The sequence below is a fragment of the Nerophis ophidion genome, linkage group LG09, assembly GCF_033978795.1.
Source record: "Nerophis ophidion isolate RoL-2023_Sa linkage group LG09, RoL_Noph_v1.0, whole genome shotgun sequence".
NCBI classification, from domain to species: domain Eukaryota; kingdom Metazoa; phylum Chordata; class Actinopteri; order Syngnathiformes; family Syngnathidae; genus Nerophis; species Nerophis ophidion.
Window position 1 is genome coordinate 38,505,460 of NC_084619.1, and position 13,747 is coordinate 38,519,206.

General features: G+C 45.6%; 1 protein-coding gene across 2 annotated transcripts in view; it reads left to right on the top strand.

The window, feature by feature from the left end:
* Positions 1-13,747, top strand: part of smap1 (small ArfGAP 1) — a 281,586-nt gene that overhangs the window by 82,083 nt on the left and 185,756 nt on the right. Inside the window, exon 4 of one of the 2 annotated variants that reach the window (XM_061910968.1) lies at positions 2,126-2,201. The exons of the other annotated variant lie outside the window; for it this stretch is intronic. Within the exon in view, the coding sequence (XP_061766952.1) occupies positions 2,126-2,201 (76 nt within the window). The remainder of the gene's footprint in view (positions 1-2,125; positions 2,202-13,747) is intronic. 2 annotated transcript variants of the gene reach the window in all.

Below are 13,747 nucleotides of genomic sequence, written 5' to 3' on the forward strand. Positions count from 1 at the left end.
AATTTAATCAGATTAATCAAGATTCATTAAAATGCAACACTGAGATTAATCAGATTAAAAGGTGTAATCCTCTGACAGCAGTCATAAATATATAAATAAAGACTAGATACGTGAGCACTGTGGCAGCCTGCTAAGTGAAGTGCCCATATAGACCTACGTGGAGAGCAGTTGTAGTTATCGTAATCATGCAGTTTGAAGAGGTGTACAGTATCCTATCAACCCTTTTAGTTTTATCACTGAGAGTGTTATCGCACCGTGTGGTTATTATTCTAGAAAAGTGCTATAGAAGTATATTCCATATCTCTCCTGACTTGTTAATTTACTTGCTAATTTCTCTTCTTAACAGGCTACTCTGCTATAACGTGGCTCTGGTTAGAATCTTGTTAAAGTGTACAAAGCATTTTTTCTTTTTTTTGGTTTCAATATTTCACATTCAAGCTAGTTTAATGGTTAGCTTGGTCTCTTGTCAGCTTGTGCTGTGCTTGGCTTTGCGTGGCTGCACTAGTTCAACATTTTTGAACCATATGTACAGGTATTATTTTTTTTTAACACACTTAAAATAATCAATCTTTTCAATATTTGTACATCGATTCAGAATCGTTCATATCCAACTGTGATGCATCCAAGAGTCTATCATTTCCCCATATTAGAGTCAGATTACACTCTAATATGACAGTATTGTACATAGAAATGCCTGAAAACGCAATTGGAGCGATACGAAGCGTGTTTCAAGGATAACTCTTAAACCAAATACGCCAGATGGCTAAATTTAGCTGTACTAATGTATGTTAGTGAGTCCTACATGGACCATGTGCTTTTGTAACGTTTGCAACTGTGATGTAGTATTGTGCTTAGAATCGCCTAAAACACGATTGGAGCAATAAAAAACTTGTTTTAAGGATAATCATTGAATCAATGATGCCAGATGGCTTAATCTACCACAAGTATTCAGGAAACATTTTTCTTTTGCGTAATGCAGAGGAACATTTTGCAGCTGATGCTTGTCATGTTTGTTTTGCTCTTGCAGCCTTGGTTTCAGCATCTCTGGCATGTGCCTGGTCCCATATTGTCCTAAAAATGGCGCACATACTCTTCTTTGCTTTCCTCACTGTCTTGTACTCTATTGGCAACTATGCTAAGCTTCAAAGACATCTTGTAAGAAGCATGAGGACATGTAGGAACACTAACAAAAAGAGTTTAAAACAACAGTAGGACTCGACTACTTCAGCCAAATAGGGAATATAGTTAAATAGGAAATCTGCAGGAAATTAAAAATATACTGTAACTGAAATGTAATCTTTATGCTGCTATTATTTGTAAGAAATTGAAGAATCAACATGAATCTTAGCTAAGAACGTGATGGACTGTACTGTGGTGTTTATCTAAACTAATCATTTTGATAATAATAGATCATTTTTGGCAATATGCATCCCAACAAAGCAAAGGGAACATTTGGAAAGAACATTTGCTGAGGGGCATTCTTGCTTGGCATTGAAACTCAAGCTCTCAGTAGATACACATACTGTGCCAGAGGCTCTGGAAAAATAAATACATTTTAGATCCAGTCTCTCTTTCTTGGGAAAACAATGACTACACGCCAATGGCTTAAACATTCAATGTCATGAAATCACTGGAGAGGACCTGAATCAAGGAGCTACACTTTGCAGGAAGGTGGGGCCAATTTTCTACTATAATTACAATGCTTATCTCTCCATGCTTACAACAGATGGATTTTTATATCGATTCGGTTCATCCAAGTGCACACCCAACACTTCATTTGAAGATAGGTTCTTATTTAACAAGAGTGGGGTAATTTATATGCACCACACAATATGAGAAACAGTATGTTCTACATGTATAAATACAGTTTAAATGTATACTATTTTGAGAAGAGTTATCAAAACGAAACTATACAGAATGGCCAATGTATTGTTCATCCTAAATCTAATCAAAAGTAGCTCCAACAGTAAAATCTTTTTTAATTTTAGGATTTCATTTAAACACCATTGCACATTTGCACTTAACCCCAAAAAGGTCATGTTCATCAAAGTTGCATGTAACACGACTGTGCATATGCTTGAACAGGAGAAAACTGAGCTTTTTAGTCCTTAACCTACATTGTCAGGGCTGTGGAGGTTTTCATCCGTGACAAGTATGAAAGGAAAAAATACTATGACAAGGAAGCTCTAGCTGCAGCCAAGGTAAGTATCAAAAACACATCCATGTTATTTTAATTCTAACTACAACGGTGAGGCTAATCCACTTTATACCATTTTGTATAACCGCTCACATATAAATCGATACCGTACATATTTTTATGTGTTCATGTGTTAATAAATGTTCATGTGTTTAATAATAAAATACATATTTTTTCTATTTTAAATTAACAGTGAGCTGAAATTATGACAGTTCTTTTCAGTTGTTATATGTTTTTTTCTTACATTTCTGAGTCTAATTTGCAAGTGTTGTAGTAGACTTTGCATGCCTTAACAATGGCAGTAGTGTTTGGAATCTGTGTATCAGTGGTTTATTTAATTAAAAATATATAAAACCAAAACTTAAAAAAAAAATATCTTCTTTTTTCAATATTTGTTTTTTCAGACTAAAAACGAATAACAAATTGTTCTTCCAAATTTTGAGTTTGTGCATAATTACAAAATGGACCAATCGCATAACGGGCATATTAACTTTTTTTTAGGAACAGTTTATTAATTGTATTAGTTTATTTGAACAATAATAACACACATTGATAAACATTGCTGTACATGTTCAAGTTTTAGCTACAAAAATAGTTTTGAGGCACCAAGTTTACCCGGAAGTGGTTTTACTTGGGCTTGGGCCAATCCTTTTTACCCATACCCACTTAGGGATGTCATTAGAAATGTTTAAGGTATCTCCTACCACATATATGTGGCTGACCTTCAGTTATTTCGCATGTAACCCTGATAGGACAAATGAAAATAATATGTTAAAGGATTGTCTGACTAAAATTAAAGACTGGATGGCTAGTAACGCTGTTCAAATGAATGCTGCCAAAACAAAGGTGTTAACTATTGCCCCTGACACTGCAACTTCAAAAGTAGGCAGCTGCTTAGGGTCTCTTGGTAAAGATGTTTATCCCAGTCTGAGAAATATTGGCGTCACATTTAACCACTCCATGTTTTTTTGAAGAGCACCTCAAAAGTATAACCCGCTCCTGTGTTTTCCACCTCAGAAACGTTCCCAAACTCAGATCCATATTATCTTATTACAAACTAGAAATTATCATTCACGCTCCTGTTTTTTTCACGTTTTGACTATCGCTATTTATTTTACAGATCGCTTGCAATTAGTTTAAAAAGCTGCCACTTGGCTGTTTTCAAGATGTCATAACTTTCTTCATAATTTTAATCCATTTTTAATGTCCTGGCACTGGCTACCTGCTCGTGTCAGGATACAATAAAAGATTTTATCTATTACTTACAGGGTACTCAACCGGCAAGCACCTGCTTACTTGGTAGATCTGTTAGGTCACTGTGGTCTGCTGACTCCATTCTGCTTTTTGTACCTTGCACAAAATTAAAAAGTAAAGATGAGAGAGCCTTTCAATCAGTTGCTCCTAAATGGTGGAATGCACTCCCTTATGAGTTCAGAACGGTCATGAATGTTATTAAAAAGCTGTCGAAAACACATTTGTTTAAGTGTGCAATTCTTTAATATACATTTTTTTGTTACTTGTATTATCATATTTACTATTTGTATTTACAATGCCTCTGTTGTTGCCTCATTCTACAGGTATATGCTTATTTTGGTTGTACTGTTTGTATTTTAACTCAGGCTGTCAAACAATTATTATATTTAATCAAAATCGCTTGTTGTTCATAGTTAACTCAAAATAATTGTGATGAATCACGCAAAGATAACTTTTTGTCATTGAAGTGTACTGTAGACAGATCATTTTCAAGTTTTATGTCACGATCCGGTATGCGGATCGTTTATTGTTTTGCCGCTTATATGTCTTTGTTCATGTTTAGTTCTGGACTCTGCCGATTCCTTGTGTTTGAGCACTTCCCCGTTTGTTTAGTCACCATGGCAACGTTTTGTGCTCCTCCTCACGGGCTCCTGTCACACCTGTTGTTGATTATTATTTGTGTATTTAAGCCCACCTGATTCCTCAGTTCGTCCTCGGTCCATTACTTGCTTTTCGCAACACGTCACGTTTTGTATCCTTCTGCCCTCGATTATTTTGTGCTAAGTTCCGCCTTAGCTTCACGTGCGTGTGGCACGTCGTTTAATGTTTTCTGTTTCCTGCTACGTTTTTAGCATTAGCTTTCCGTGCATTGACACGCGCTTTGTTTTTCTCCTTTTTTGCACCAGTGTTCTTTTGTTTTATTATATTAAAACATATTCTTACCTGCAATCCTGCTGACTGGTAGTGTGTGCATCCACGAAGTGGCAACTCCGCGCAACAAGTGCGCCGAACGCGTGACAGAATGGACCGAGCTAAAAGCCACTTCGCACTCCTCCAGCCCCAGCAAGAACAGGTGTTCCTCTCCGATGAGGAAAAATCGGAGATCTTCCGGGAGCTCCGAGCAGACTCTTGTCCATGGGAGAGCGAGGACGACATTGAGCTGCCGGAAGAGGATCTCCCAGCCGAAGCAGTGGTGGCCTGGGAGCTATTCATGGCGAGGATAGCGGACGCGGAGGAACGCTTTCGCTCCCAGTCTCAAGCCACCCCGACATTCCCCTCAGCGCGCTGCACGCCGCGCGGTGACGTCACACCACCCAGGAGGAGAGGACTCCAGCGGCGACCAGGCGCCGCGCAGGGTCGTGTACAAAAGGAGTGCAGGACTTTCCCCTCAGCAGCGACTGCCAGGTGCTTTCCATGTGGCTTTTCCTCCCCGGCACCTGCTGTAAATCTGCCTGAGGGACGCGTGCGACGCACAAGGCCAGCTCCCAGGCTTCCAAGCGCCCACCCTCCCATGCCCTCGACTGCCTCCAAGCTTGCACAAAACCCCCCCCCACCAACTCCATCTGGCATCTGGAATCTGCTTCCTGAGGGGGGGGGGCCAGGCTGATGGCGTGTCAGTGGCACAGGCGGACCTCCTTCCATTGAGGTTGCTGCCTGCCTTGCCGCTGGCTCCGCCCGCGTCAACAGACAAGCCACCTGCCCCAGTGCCAGCACCACGTCAACCTCCCACGCCGGCACCACGCCAACCTCCCACGCCGGCACCACGCTAACCTCCCATGCCGGCACCACGCCAACCTCCCACGCCGGCACCACGCCAACCTCCCACGCCGGCACCACGCCAACCTCCCACGCCGGCACCACGCTAACCTCCCATGCCGGCACCACGCCAACCTCCCACGCCGGCACCACGCCAACCTCCCACGCCGGCACCACGCCGGGCTCGACCTTAAGGTCCAAGTGTATGCCGGCCTCCGAGTCCAAGTCCAGGTGCAAGCCGGCCTCCGAGTCCAAGTCCAGGTGCAAGCCGGCCTCCGAGTCCAAGTCCAGGTGCAAGCCGGCCTCCGAGTCCAAGTCCAGGTGCAAGCCGGCCTCCGAGTCCAGGTCCAGGTGCAAGCCGGCCTCCGAGTCCAGGTCCAGGTGCAAGCCGGCCTCCGAGTCCAGGTCCAGGTGCAAGCCGGCCTCCGAGTCCAGGTCCAGGTGCAAGCCGGCCTCCGAGTCCAGGTCCAGGTGCAAGCCGGCCTCCGAGTCCAGGTCCAGGTGCAAGCCGGCCTCCGAGTCCAGGTCCAGGTGCAAGCCGGCCTCCGAGTCCAGGTCCAGGTGCAAGCCGGCCTCCGAGTCCAGGTCCAGGTGCAAGCCGGCCTCCGAGTCCAGGTCCAGGTGCAAGCCGGCCTCCGAGTCCAGGTCCAGGTGCAAGCCGGCCTCCGAGTCCAGGTCCAGGTGCAAGCCGGCCTCCGAGTCCAGGTCCAGGTGCAAGCCGGCCTCCGAGTCCAGGTCCAGGTGCAAGCCGGCCTCCGAGTCCAGGTCCAGGTGCAAGCCGGCCTCCGAGTCCAGGTCCAGGTGCAAGCCGACCTCCGAGTCCAGGTCCAGGTGCAAGCCGGCCTCCGAGTCCAGGTCCAGGTGCAAGCCGGCCTCCGAGTCCAGGTCCAGGTGCAAGCCGGCCTCCGAGTCCAGGTCCAGGTCCAAGCCGGCCTCCGAGTCCAGGTCCAGGTCCAAGCCGGCCTCCGAGTCCAGGTCCAGGTCCAAGCCGGCCTCCGAGTCCAGGTCCAGGTCCAAGCCGGCCTCCGAGTCCAGGTCCAGGTCCAAGCCGGCCTCCGAGTCCGGGTCCGAGTCGGAGTCCAAGCCGGCCTCCGAGTCCGAGTCGGAGTCCAAGCCGGCCTCCGAGTCCGAGTCCAAGCCGGCCTCCGAGTCCGAGTCCAAGCCGGCCTCCGAGTCCGAGTCCAAGCCGGCCTCCGAGTCCGAGTCCGAGTCAGAGTCCAAGCCGGCCTCCAAGCCGACGTCCAAGTCCAAGTCGACGTCCAAATCGGCCTCCAAAACGACGCCCGAGTCCAAGACGATGTCCAAGTCAACGTCCAATACGACGCCCGAGTCGACGTCGATGTCGGCGCCCAGGTCCACGCCGAGCATCAGGTCCGGAACCGCGCCGGGCGCATCTCCCTCCGCGTCGGATGTGGGTGTGGCCGTGCCCAGGTCGTCCTCCTCGCAGGGCGCTTCCACCTCCAGGGGTGTGGCCGTACCCCGGGCGTCCTCCTCAGCGGGTGCTTCCACCCCCACGCCGGCCACGGTGGTGGCCCTTCCCAGGGCGTCCTCCCCGCAGGACGCGCCCTGGCCCTCGTCAGCCACGGATGTGGCCTCTGCGGGCCCGCCCGCCTAGACTTTTGTGGTGGCGGTGTCCCACCCGCCGCCGCTGCCTGTGGTGTCCTTGGTGGAGTCAAGGATGCAGGACTTGTCAGCCCTCCACCAGGTCCTCCCTCCGCCCTCCCTTCTCTTTTGGACTGTCTAGTTGTGGGGGGGGTTTGTACTTCGGGATTTTTGGGGCATCTGGGATCTGCCCCTTGGGGGAGGGGTAGTGTCACGATCCGGTATGCGGATCGTTTATTGTTTTGCCGCTTATATGTCTTTGTTCATGTTTAGTTCTGGACTCTGCCGATTCCTTGTGTTTGAGCACTTCCCCGTTTGTTTAGTCACCATGGCAACGTTTTGTGCTCCTCCTCACGGGCTCCTGTCACACCTGTTGTTGATTATTATTTGTGTATTTAAGCCCACCTGATTCCTCAGTTCGTCCTCGGTCCATTACTTGCTTTTCGCAACACGTCACGTTTTGTATCCTTCTGCCCTCGATTATTTTGTGCTAAGTTCCGCCTTAGCTTCACGTGCGTGTGGCACGTCGTTTAATGTTTTCTGTTTCCTGCTACGTTTTTAGCATTAGCTTTCCGTGCATTGACACGCGCTTTGTTTTTCTCCTTTTTTGCACCAGTGTTCTTTTGTTTTATTATATTAAAACATATTCTTACCTGCAATCCTGCTGACTGGTAGTGTGTGCATCCACGAAGTGGCAACTCCGCGCAACAAGTGCGCCGAACGCGTGACATTTTAATACTATCACTCGACAATTTGTTTGCTTTAATCAAATGTTTTTTAAACATTGCTTTTTTCAAACAGCTCAACACAAAAAAGACAAACACTTTTAATGACAATTTAAAAAAATACCTGCAGTGCTTTGTTGGCTTGCTAGATTTTCAGTTTTGTAGGAATACAGACTTTCAATTACTGCTGAGGAACAATCAGATCCAGAGGTGGAGCTACACAATGTTTAGATACCAGTTTCACGCATTAATAACACATAGTGAGGTTTGTTACGATCATGGTTTGATTGTTTAAGATGTTTGGTAATGTCATCTGTCATTTTCTACCTGAACAAATGTGTCTGATATTCTGTACATTACATGTTGTGCAAGTTAGTTAATGGTATTCATATCACTGCATGACAGTGTCTTACCTTCCCTATTTGTTAATACAATGTCATATTCAGCCTGCTAAACATTCTGTAATTGAAGACTATCAACCAGAACATGTTGTAAAATAACATAATAATAAAAACTTTATTTCACACTGCCAGAAAATGTCCCCCTCTATATTCTCCAACTGATGTACTAGCATTTATTTAGGTAGAAATATCACAGATTACATTACAAAAGATCTTTGAAAAAGCAGTATCGTAACGTAAATTGCGTTTTTATTTTGTGAGTGTAGTTGGACCAGATGTGACGTGTAGGGCTGTTATTGTGAAGCAAAAGTGTGTGATTAGTTTGAGAAAAGCTGTCTTCATATGTTTTGACAACATGACAAGAATAAAATATGTAGAGAAGTGACTCTGGACTTCTTGCCTACCGTCTTTCCTTTCTGCTGACCTTTTATGCCATCTTTCAAAAGCAGTTACAGTAACAATCTACATTTTATGTTATCAATGTGGACTAAACTGTAATCTAAACATGAATGTTCAAACATTTATATCAGGCATACTGGCTTTGTTGGCATGGAAAATTGCAACATTACCTCTACGTAGGGCTGGGCGATATGGCCTATGATATATATTACGATATTTTGCCTTGGCCTTGACTGAACACTTGATGCATATAATCACAGCAGTATGATGATTCTATGTGTATACATTAAAACATTATTTTTCATACTGCATTCATATATGCTACTTTTAAACTTTTATGCAGAGGGAAATCACAACTACCGGTAAGTAAATTGATCAAAACTGTATTTATTAAAGTTATTAAGCAATGGCACAAACATTCAAGTCATTTCCGAAACATAAAATGCAAGATTTTCAGAGAAATTTTAAGTGTCAAATAAAAATTAGCTGCATAATAGGAAATCAAATAGTATTCGTCCCTCACTATGTGGTATGTTACTAAGGTTATGAAATTCTCTTCATTCTCTAGCGAGTGACTTTTCAAATGATGCAGTATTGCTACTTTTTATAGCAAAGCTATTTCCCCACACTTGACAAATTACGGTTGTCTGTTCGACATATTCCCACTTGAAGCCGAACCATCGCCAGACGATGAACACCCTGCTGTTTTATTGTGAATTAAGTCTTCCTTCATTTGTTACCTGATCCGCACCTTCTTTCTCTCATATTCCCACTGGTACGGCTACATTAGCAGCTAACGTAGCCCAGTCTGCTACCTCTCTGCTCTGCGAGGGCGTATACGTATGTGACGTATGACGTGACAGTATGTGACGTGTGTAAGAACGTGCGCCTGCTTGTCTGCGAGAAGGAAAGACAGGAAAGATTGAGAAGAGCCTGAAGTGTAATGCCTGCAGCTAAAATCAACTGCGTGGGAACGTATACTCGAATATTACAATATAGTCATTTTCTATATCTCACAGAGACAAAACCGTGATATATCGATATATATCGATATATCGCCCAGCCCTACCTCTACGTATACATTGCACGTCAAAGTGGCCCAAGTCTGATTTTTTTGTAAATCTGATTTTTTCCAACTGACTGTCAGACGACAGTATAAACGAGCATAGGCCCCAAGGTGGCCTCAACGTCACTTGCACACAAAGTTGGATAAAATGAATACAGAGGAAGTTGATCAGATTCCGTAAATGAACAAGCAAGTCGCTACTACCAATACTTTGCAAAATAAAAGTTGCCACACCTTTACAAGTTGTGTGTTACTTAAAAATAAATTAAATTAGTATAATGTAATATAGTGTAGTATATTTTGGAGGTTTCTAATCTTTTTATGGCTCTTACATAGAAGAGACTTGGACATCAGCGTGAAACTACTTCAGCTTTATTTTTTAACTTACTTATGTAAACAACTTACGCAATGTACATGTAAGCCAATACATCACAGCATATACGTTAATTCCAGTCCTTCAACAATTGCTATTTCTTTCAGTTTAGACTGCAGTGACATTTGTAAAGATCAGATTCCAATCGGATTCAGACTATCTCTTGATGTGGCCCAAATCTGATGCACAAAGATCAAATTTGTAGCATTTTAAAGAGGTCAGACTGGCAGAACTTTCTCGATTTGTGTCACTTGAGGTGAAAAAAAAATCTGATTTGGTGTGCAGCGTAAGGGCCCAAGAAGTAGTTTCTGAGTATTAGTCGATTCAATGCGTGCTGTCAAAACAAGCTTCTAGGCTGCCCAGCCAACCATAATCAATCATGATCACTTTTATCTCTATTATTTTATATAGAGTGAGCCACATTTCTATGTATGAAAACGATAAATCGGTTCATGAGAGGAGCAATCGCAATAATGCACTTTAGATTTATCGCCTTCTTCTGTGAATTTCTCATTTATACCTCATATTGCTGAAATAGTTTAAAGTTCTCCCCCTTTTTTAATTAAAAAAAACAAAACGAAGAAATAAACCCACTTGGAGGCAATTTGACCATTACACCATTTAACATTTCAACACATTACCTAGTAAATTAAGTTTCATAGTTATTTGAGAGAAATAGTTTGTTGTATAATCAAACCATATCATTTGTGATTTTAATATGTTTAAAGATACATAGACACAATTTCACTAACAGAAAGTGAATCGACCTTGGCCTTGTCAAGTTTAATTACATTGTGGAACATTCAGCATCGCTTGTTATAAGTTTGAGCTGATTGTCGCAATGATTTGTCGACGTTGTCAACAAAAATGACAATGAGATTTGTTGCTGACAATTTCATTTGTGGATAATAGTCATGGGCAGCACGGTGGTAGTGGGGTTAGTGCGTTCTCCTCAGAATATGAAGGTCCTGAGTAGTCCTGGGTTCAACCCCAGGCTCAGGATCTTTCTGTGTGGAGTTTACATGTTCTCCCTGTGACTGCGTGGGTTCCCTCCGGGTACTCCGGCTTCCTCCCACTTCCAAAGACATGCACCTGGGGATAGGTTGATTGGCAACACTAAATTGGCCTTAGTGTGTGAATGTGAGTGTGAATGTTGTCTGTCTATCTGTGTTGGCCCTGTGATGAGGTGGCGACTTGTCCAGGGTGTAACCAGCCTTCCGCCCGATTGTAGCTGAGATAGGCACCAGCGCCCCCCATGACCCCAAAGGGAATAAGCTGTATAAAATGGATGGATAATAGTCATTAAGTCATTGCTGGTGTTTTTCCAGGCAGAAACGAACATGCATGTTTCAGCGTGTTCGGTGACCGCCGAGCAACAAAAAGAGAAAAATTGTTCCAGGTACTGCAAAAACGTAGTGAGAAAAAGGAAACGTGTCAAAAACACATGACTGTCAAGTTGACCTTGCTTTTCATGGCAGTACATCTGTGATGCAGGAGCATTTCAAGCATAGACATGTTAAATCCTCCACAGGATGCCATCTCAGACTCTCCTCGGTAAACTAGTTAGCTTGCTAGTTAGCTTGTTAGTCAGCTAGTTAACAACATAGAGACAGCGTTGTATGAAATATACATTTTCAATAGACGAAAATTGAATAGTTATTTACATTTTTGCAGCCGCCTTATGAAAGAGAAGCTGACTGCTTAGGTCCTCCGATGCCTAAGCAGTACCCTGACTCACCACACAGATAGGGCTTGCAGGCTCATGTCTCTGTTTGTTTTTTTCAAACTTTATTTGTAACAAACATAGCATTTGTAGTGCGGGAAACTAGCGTTTGTGTTAACAATGTTATCAAATACTTTTTAGTCCCATTTTATAATGTCATTAATTATCATAATGTTTTTAGGAAAATAAATTACTACCTTTTTCCTTGTTATTGTTATGTGCAACTTGTATTAACAATGATTATCCATCCATCCATCCATCATCTTCCGCTTATCCGAGGTCGGGTCGCGGGGGCAGCAGCCTAAGCAGGGAAGCCCAGACTTCCCTATCTCCAGCCACTTCGTCTAGCTCTTCCCGGGGGATCCCGAGGCGTTCCCAGGCCAGCCGGGAGACATAGTCTTCCCAACGTGTCCTGGGTCTTCCCCGTGGCCTCCTACCAGCTGGATGTGCCCTAAACACATCCCTAGGGAGGCGTTCGGGTGACATCCTGACCAGATGCCCGAACCACTTCATCTGGCTCCTCTCGACGTGGAGGAGCAGTGGCTTTACGTTGAGATCCTCCCGGATGGCAGAGCTTCTCACCCTATCTCTAAGGGAGAGCCCCGCCACCCGGCGGAGGAAACTCATTTCGGCCGCTTGTACCCGTGATCTTATCCTTTCGGTCATGACCCAAAGCTCATGACCATAGGTGAGGATGGGAACGTAGATCGACCGGTAAATGGAGAGCTTTGCCTTCCGGCTCAGCTCCTTCTTCACCACAACGGATCGATACAACGTCCGCATTACTGAAGATGCCGCACCGATCCGCCTGTCGATCTCACGATCCACTCTTCCCCCACTCGTGAACAAGACTCCTAGGTATTTGAACTCCTCCACTTGGGGCAGGGTCTCCTCCCCAACCCGGAGATGGCACTCCACCCTTTTCCGGGCGATAACCATGGACTCGGACTTGGAGGTGCTGATTCTCATTCCGGTCGCTTCACACTCGGCTGCGAACCGATCCAGTGAGAGCTGAAGATCCCGGCCAGATGAAGCCATCAGGACTACATCATCTGCAAAAAGCAGAGACCTAATCCCGAGGCCACCAAACCGGAACCCCTCAACGCCTTGGCTGCGCCTAGAAATTCTGTCCATAAAAGTTATGAACAGAATCGGTGACAAAGGACAGCCTTGGCGGAGTCCAACCCTCACTGGAAACGTGTCCGACTTACTGCCAGCAATGCGGACCAAGCTCTGACACTGATCATACAGGGAGCGGACTGCCACAATAAGACAGTCCGAAACCCCATACTCTCTGAGCACTCCCCACAGGACTTCCCGAGGGACACGGTCGAATGCCTTCTCCAAGTCCACAAAGCACATGTAGACTGGTTGGGCAAACTCCCATGCACCCTCAAGAACCCTGCCGAGAGTATAGAGCTGGTCCACAGTTCCACGACCAGGACGAAAACCACACTGTTCCTCCTGAATCCGAGGTTCGACTATCCGGCGAAGCCTCCTCTCCAGTACACCTGAATAAACCTTACCGGGAAGGCTGAGGAGTGTGATCCCACGATAGTTGGAACACACCCTCCGGTCCCCCTTCTTAAAGAGAGGGACCACCACCCCGGTCTGCCAATCCAGAGGTACCGCCCCCGATGTCCACGCGATGCTGCAGAGTCTTGTCAACCAAGACAGCCCCACAGCATCCAGAGCCTTAAGGAACTCCGGGCGGATCTCATCCACCCCCGGGGCCTTGCCGCCGAGGACCTTTTTAACTACCTCAGCGACCTCAGCCCCAGAAATAGGAGAGTCCACTACAGATTCCCCAGGCACCGCTTCCTCAAAGAAAGACGTGTTGGTGGGATTGAGGAGGTCTTCGAAGTATTCCCTCCACCGATCCACAACATCCGCAGTCGAAGTCAGCAGAACACCATCCGCACCATACACGGTGTTGATAGTGCACTGCTTCCCCTTCCTGAGGCGCCGTATGGTGGTCCAGAATCGCTTCGAAGCCGTCCGGAAGTCGTTTTCCATGGCTTCCCCGAACTCTTCCCAAGTCCGAGTTTTTGCCTCCGCGACCGCTAAAGCTGCACACCGCTTGGCCCGTCGGTACCCGTCCACTGCCTCCGGAGTCCTACGAGCCAAAAGAACCCAATAGGACTCCTTCTTCAGCTTGACTGCATCCCTCACTGCTGGTGTCCACCAACGGGTTCTGGGATTACCGCCACGACAGGCACCAACAACCTTGCGGCCACAGCTCCAATCAGCCG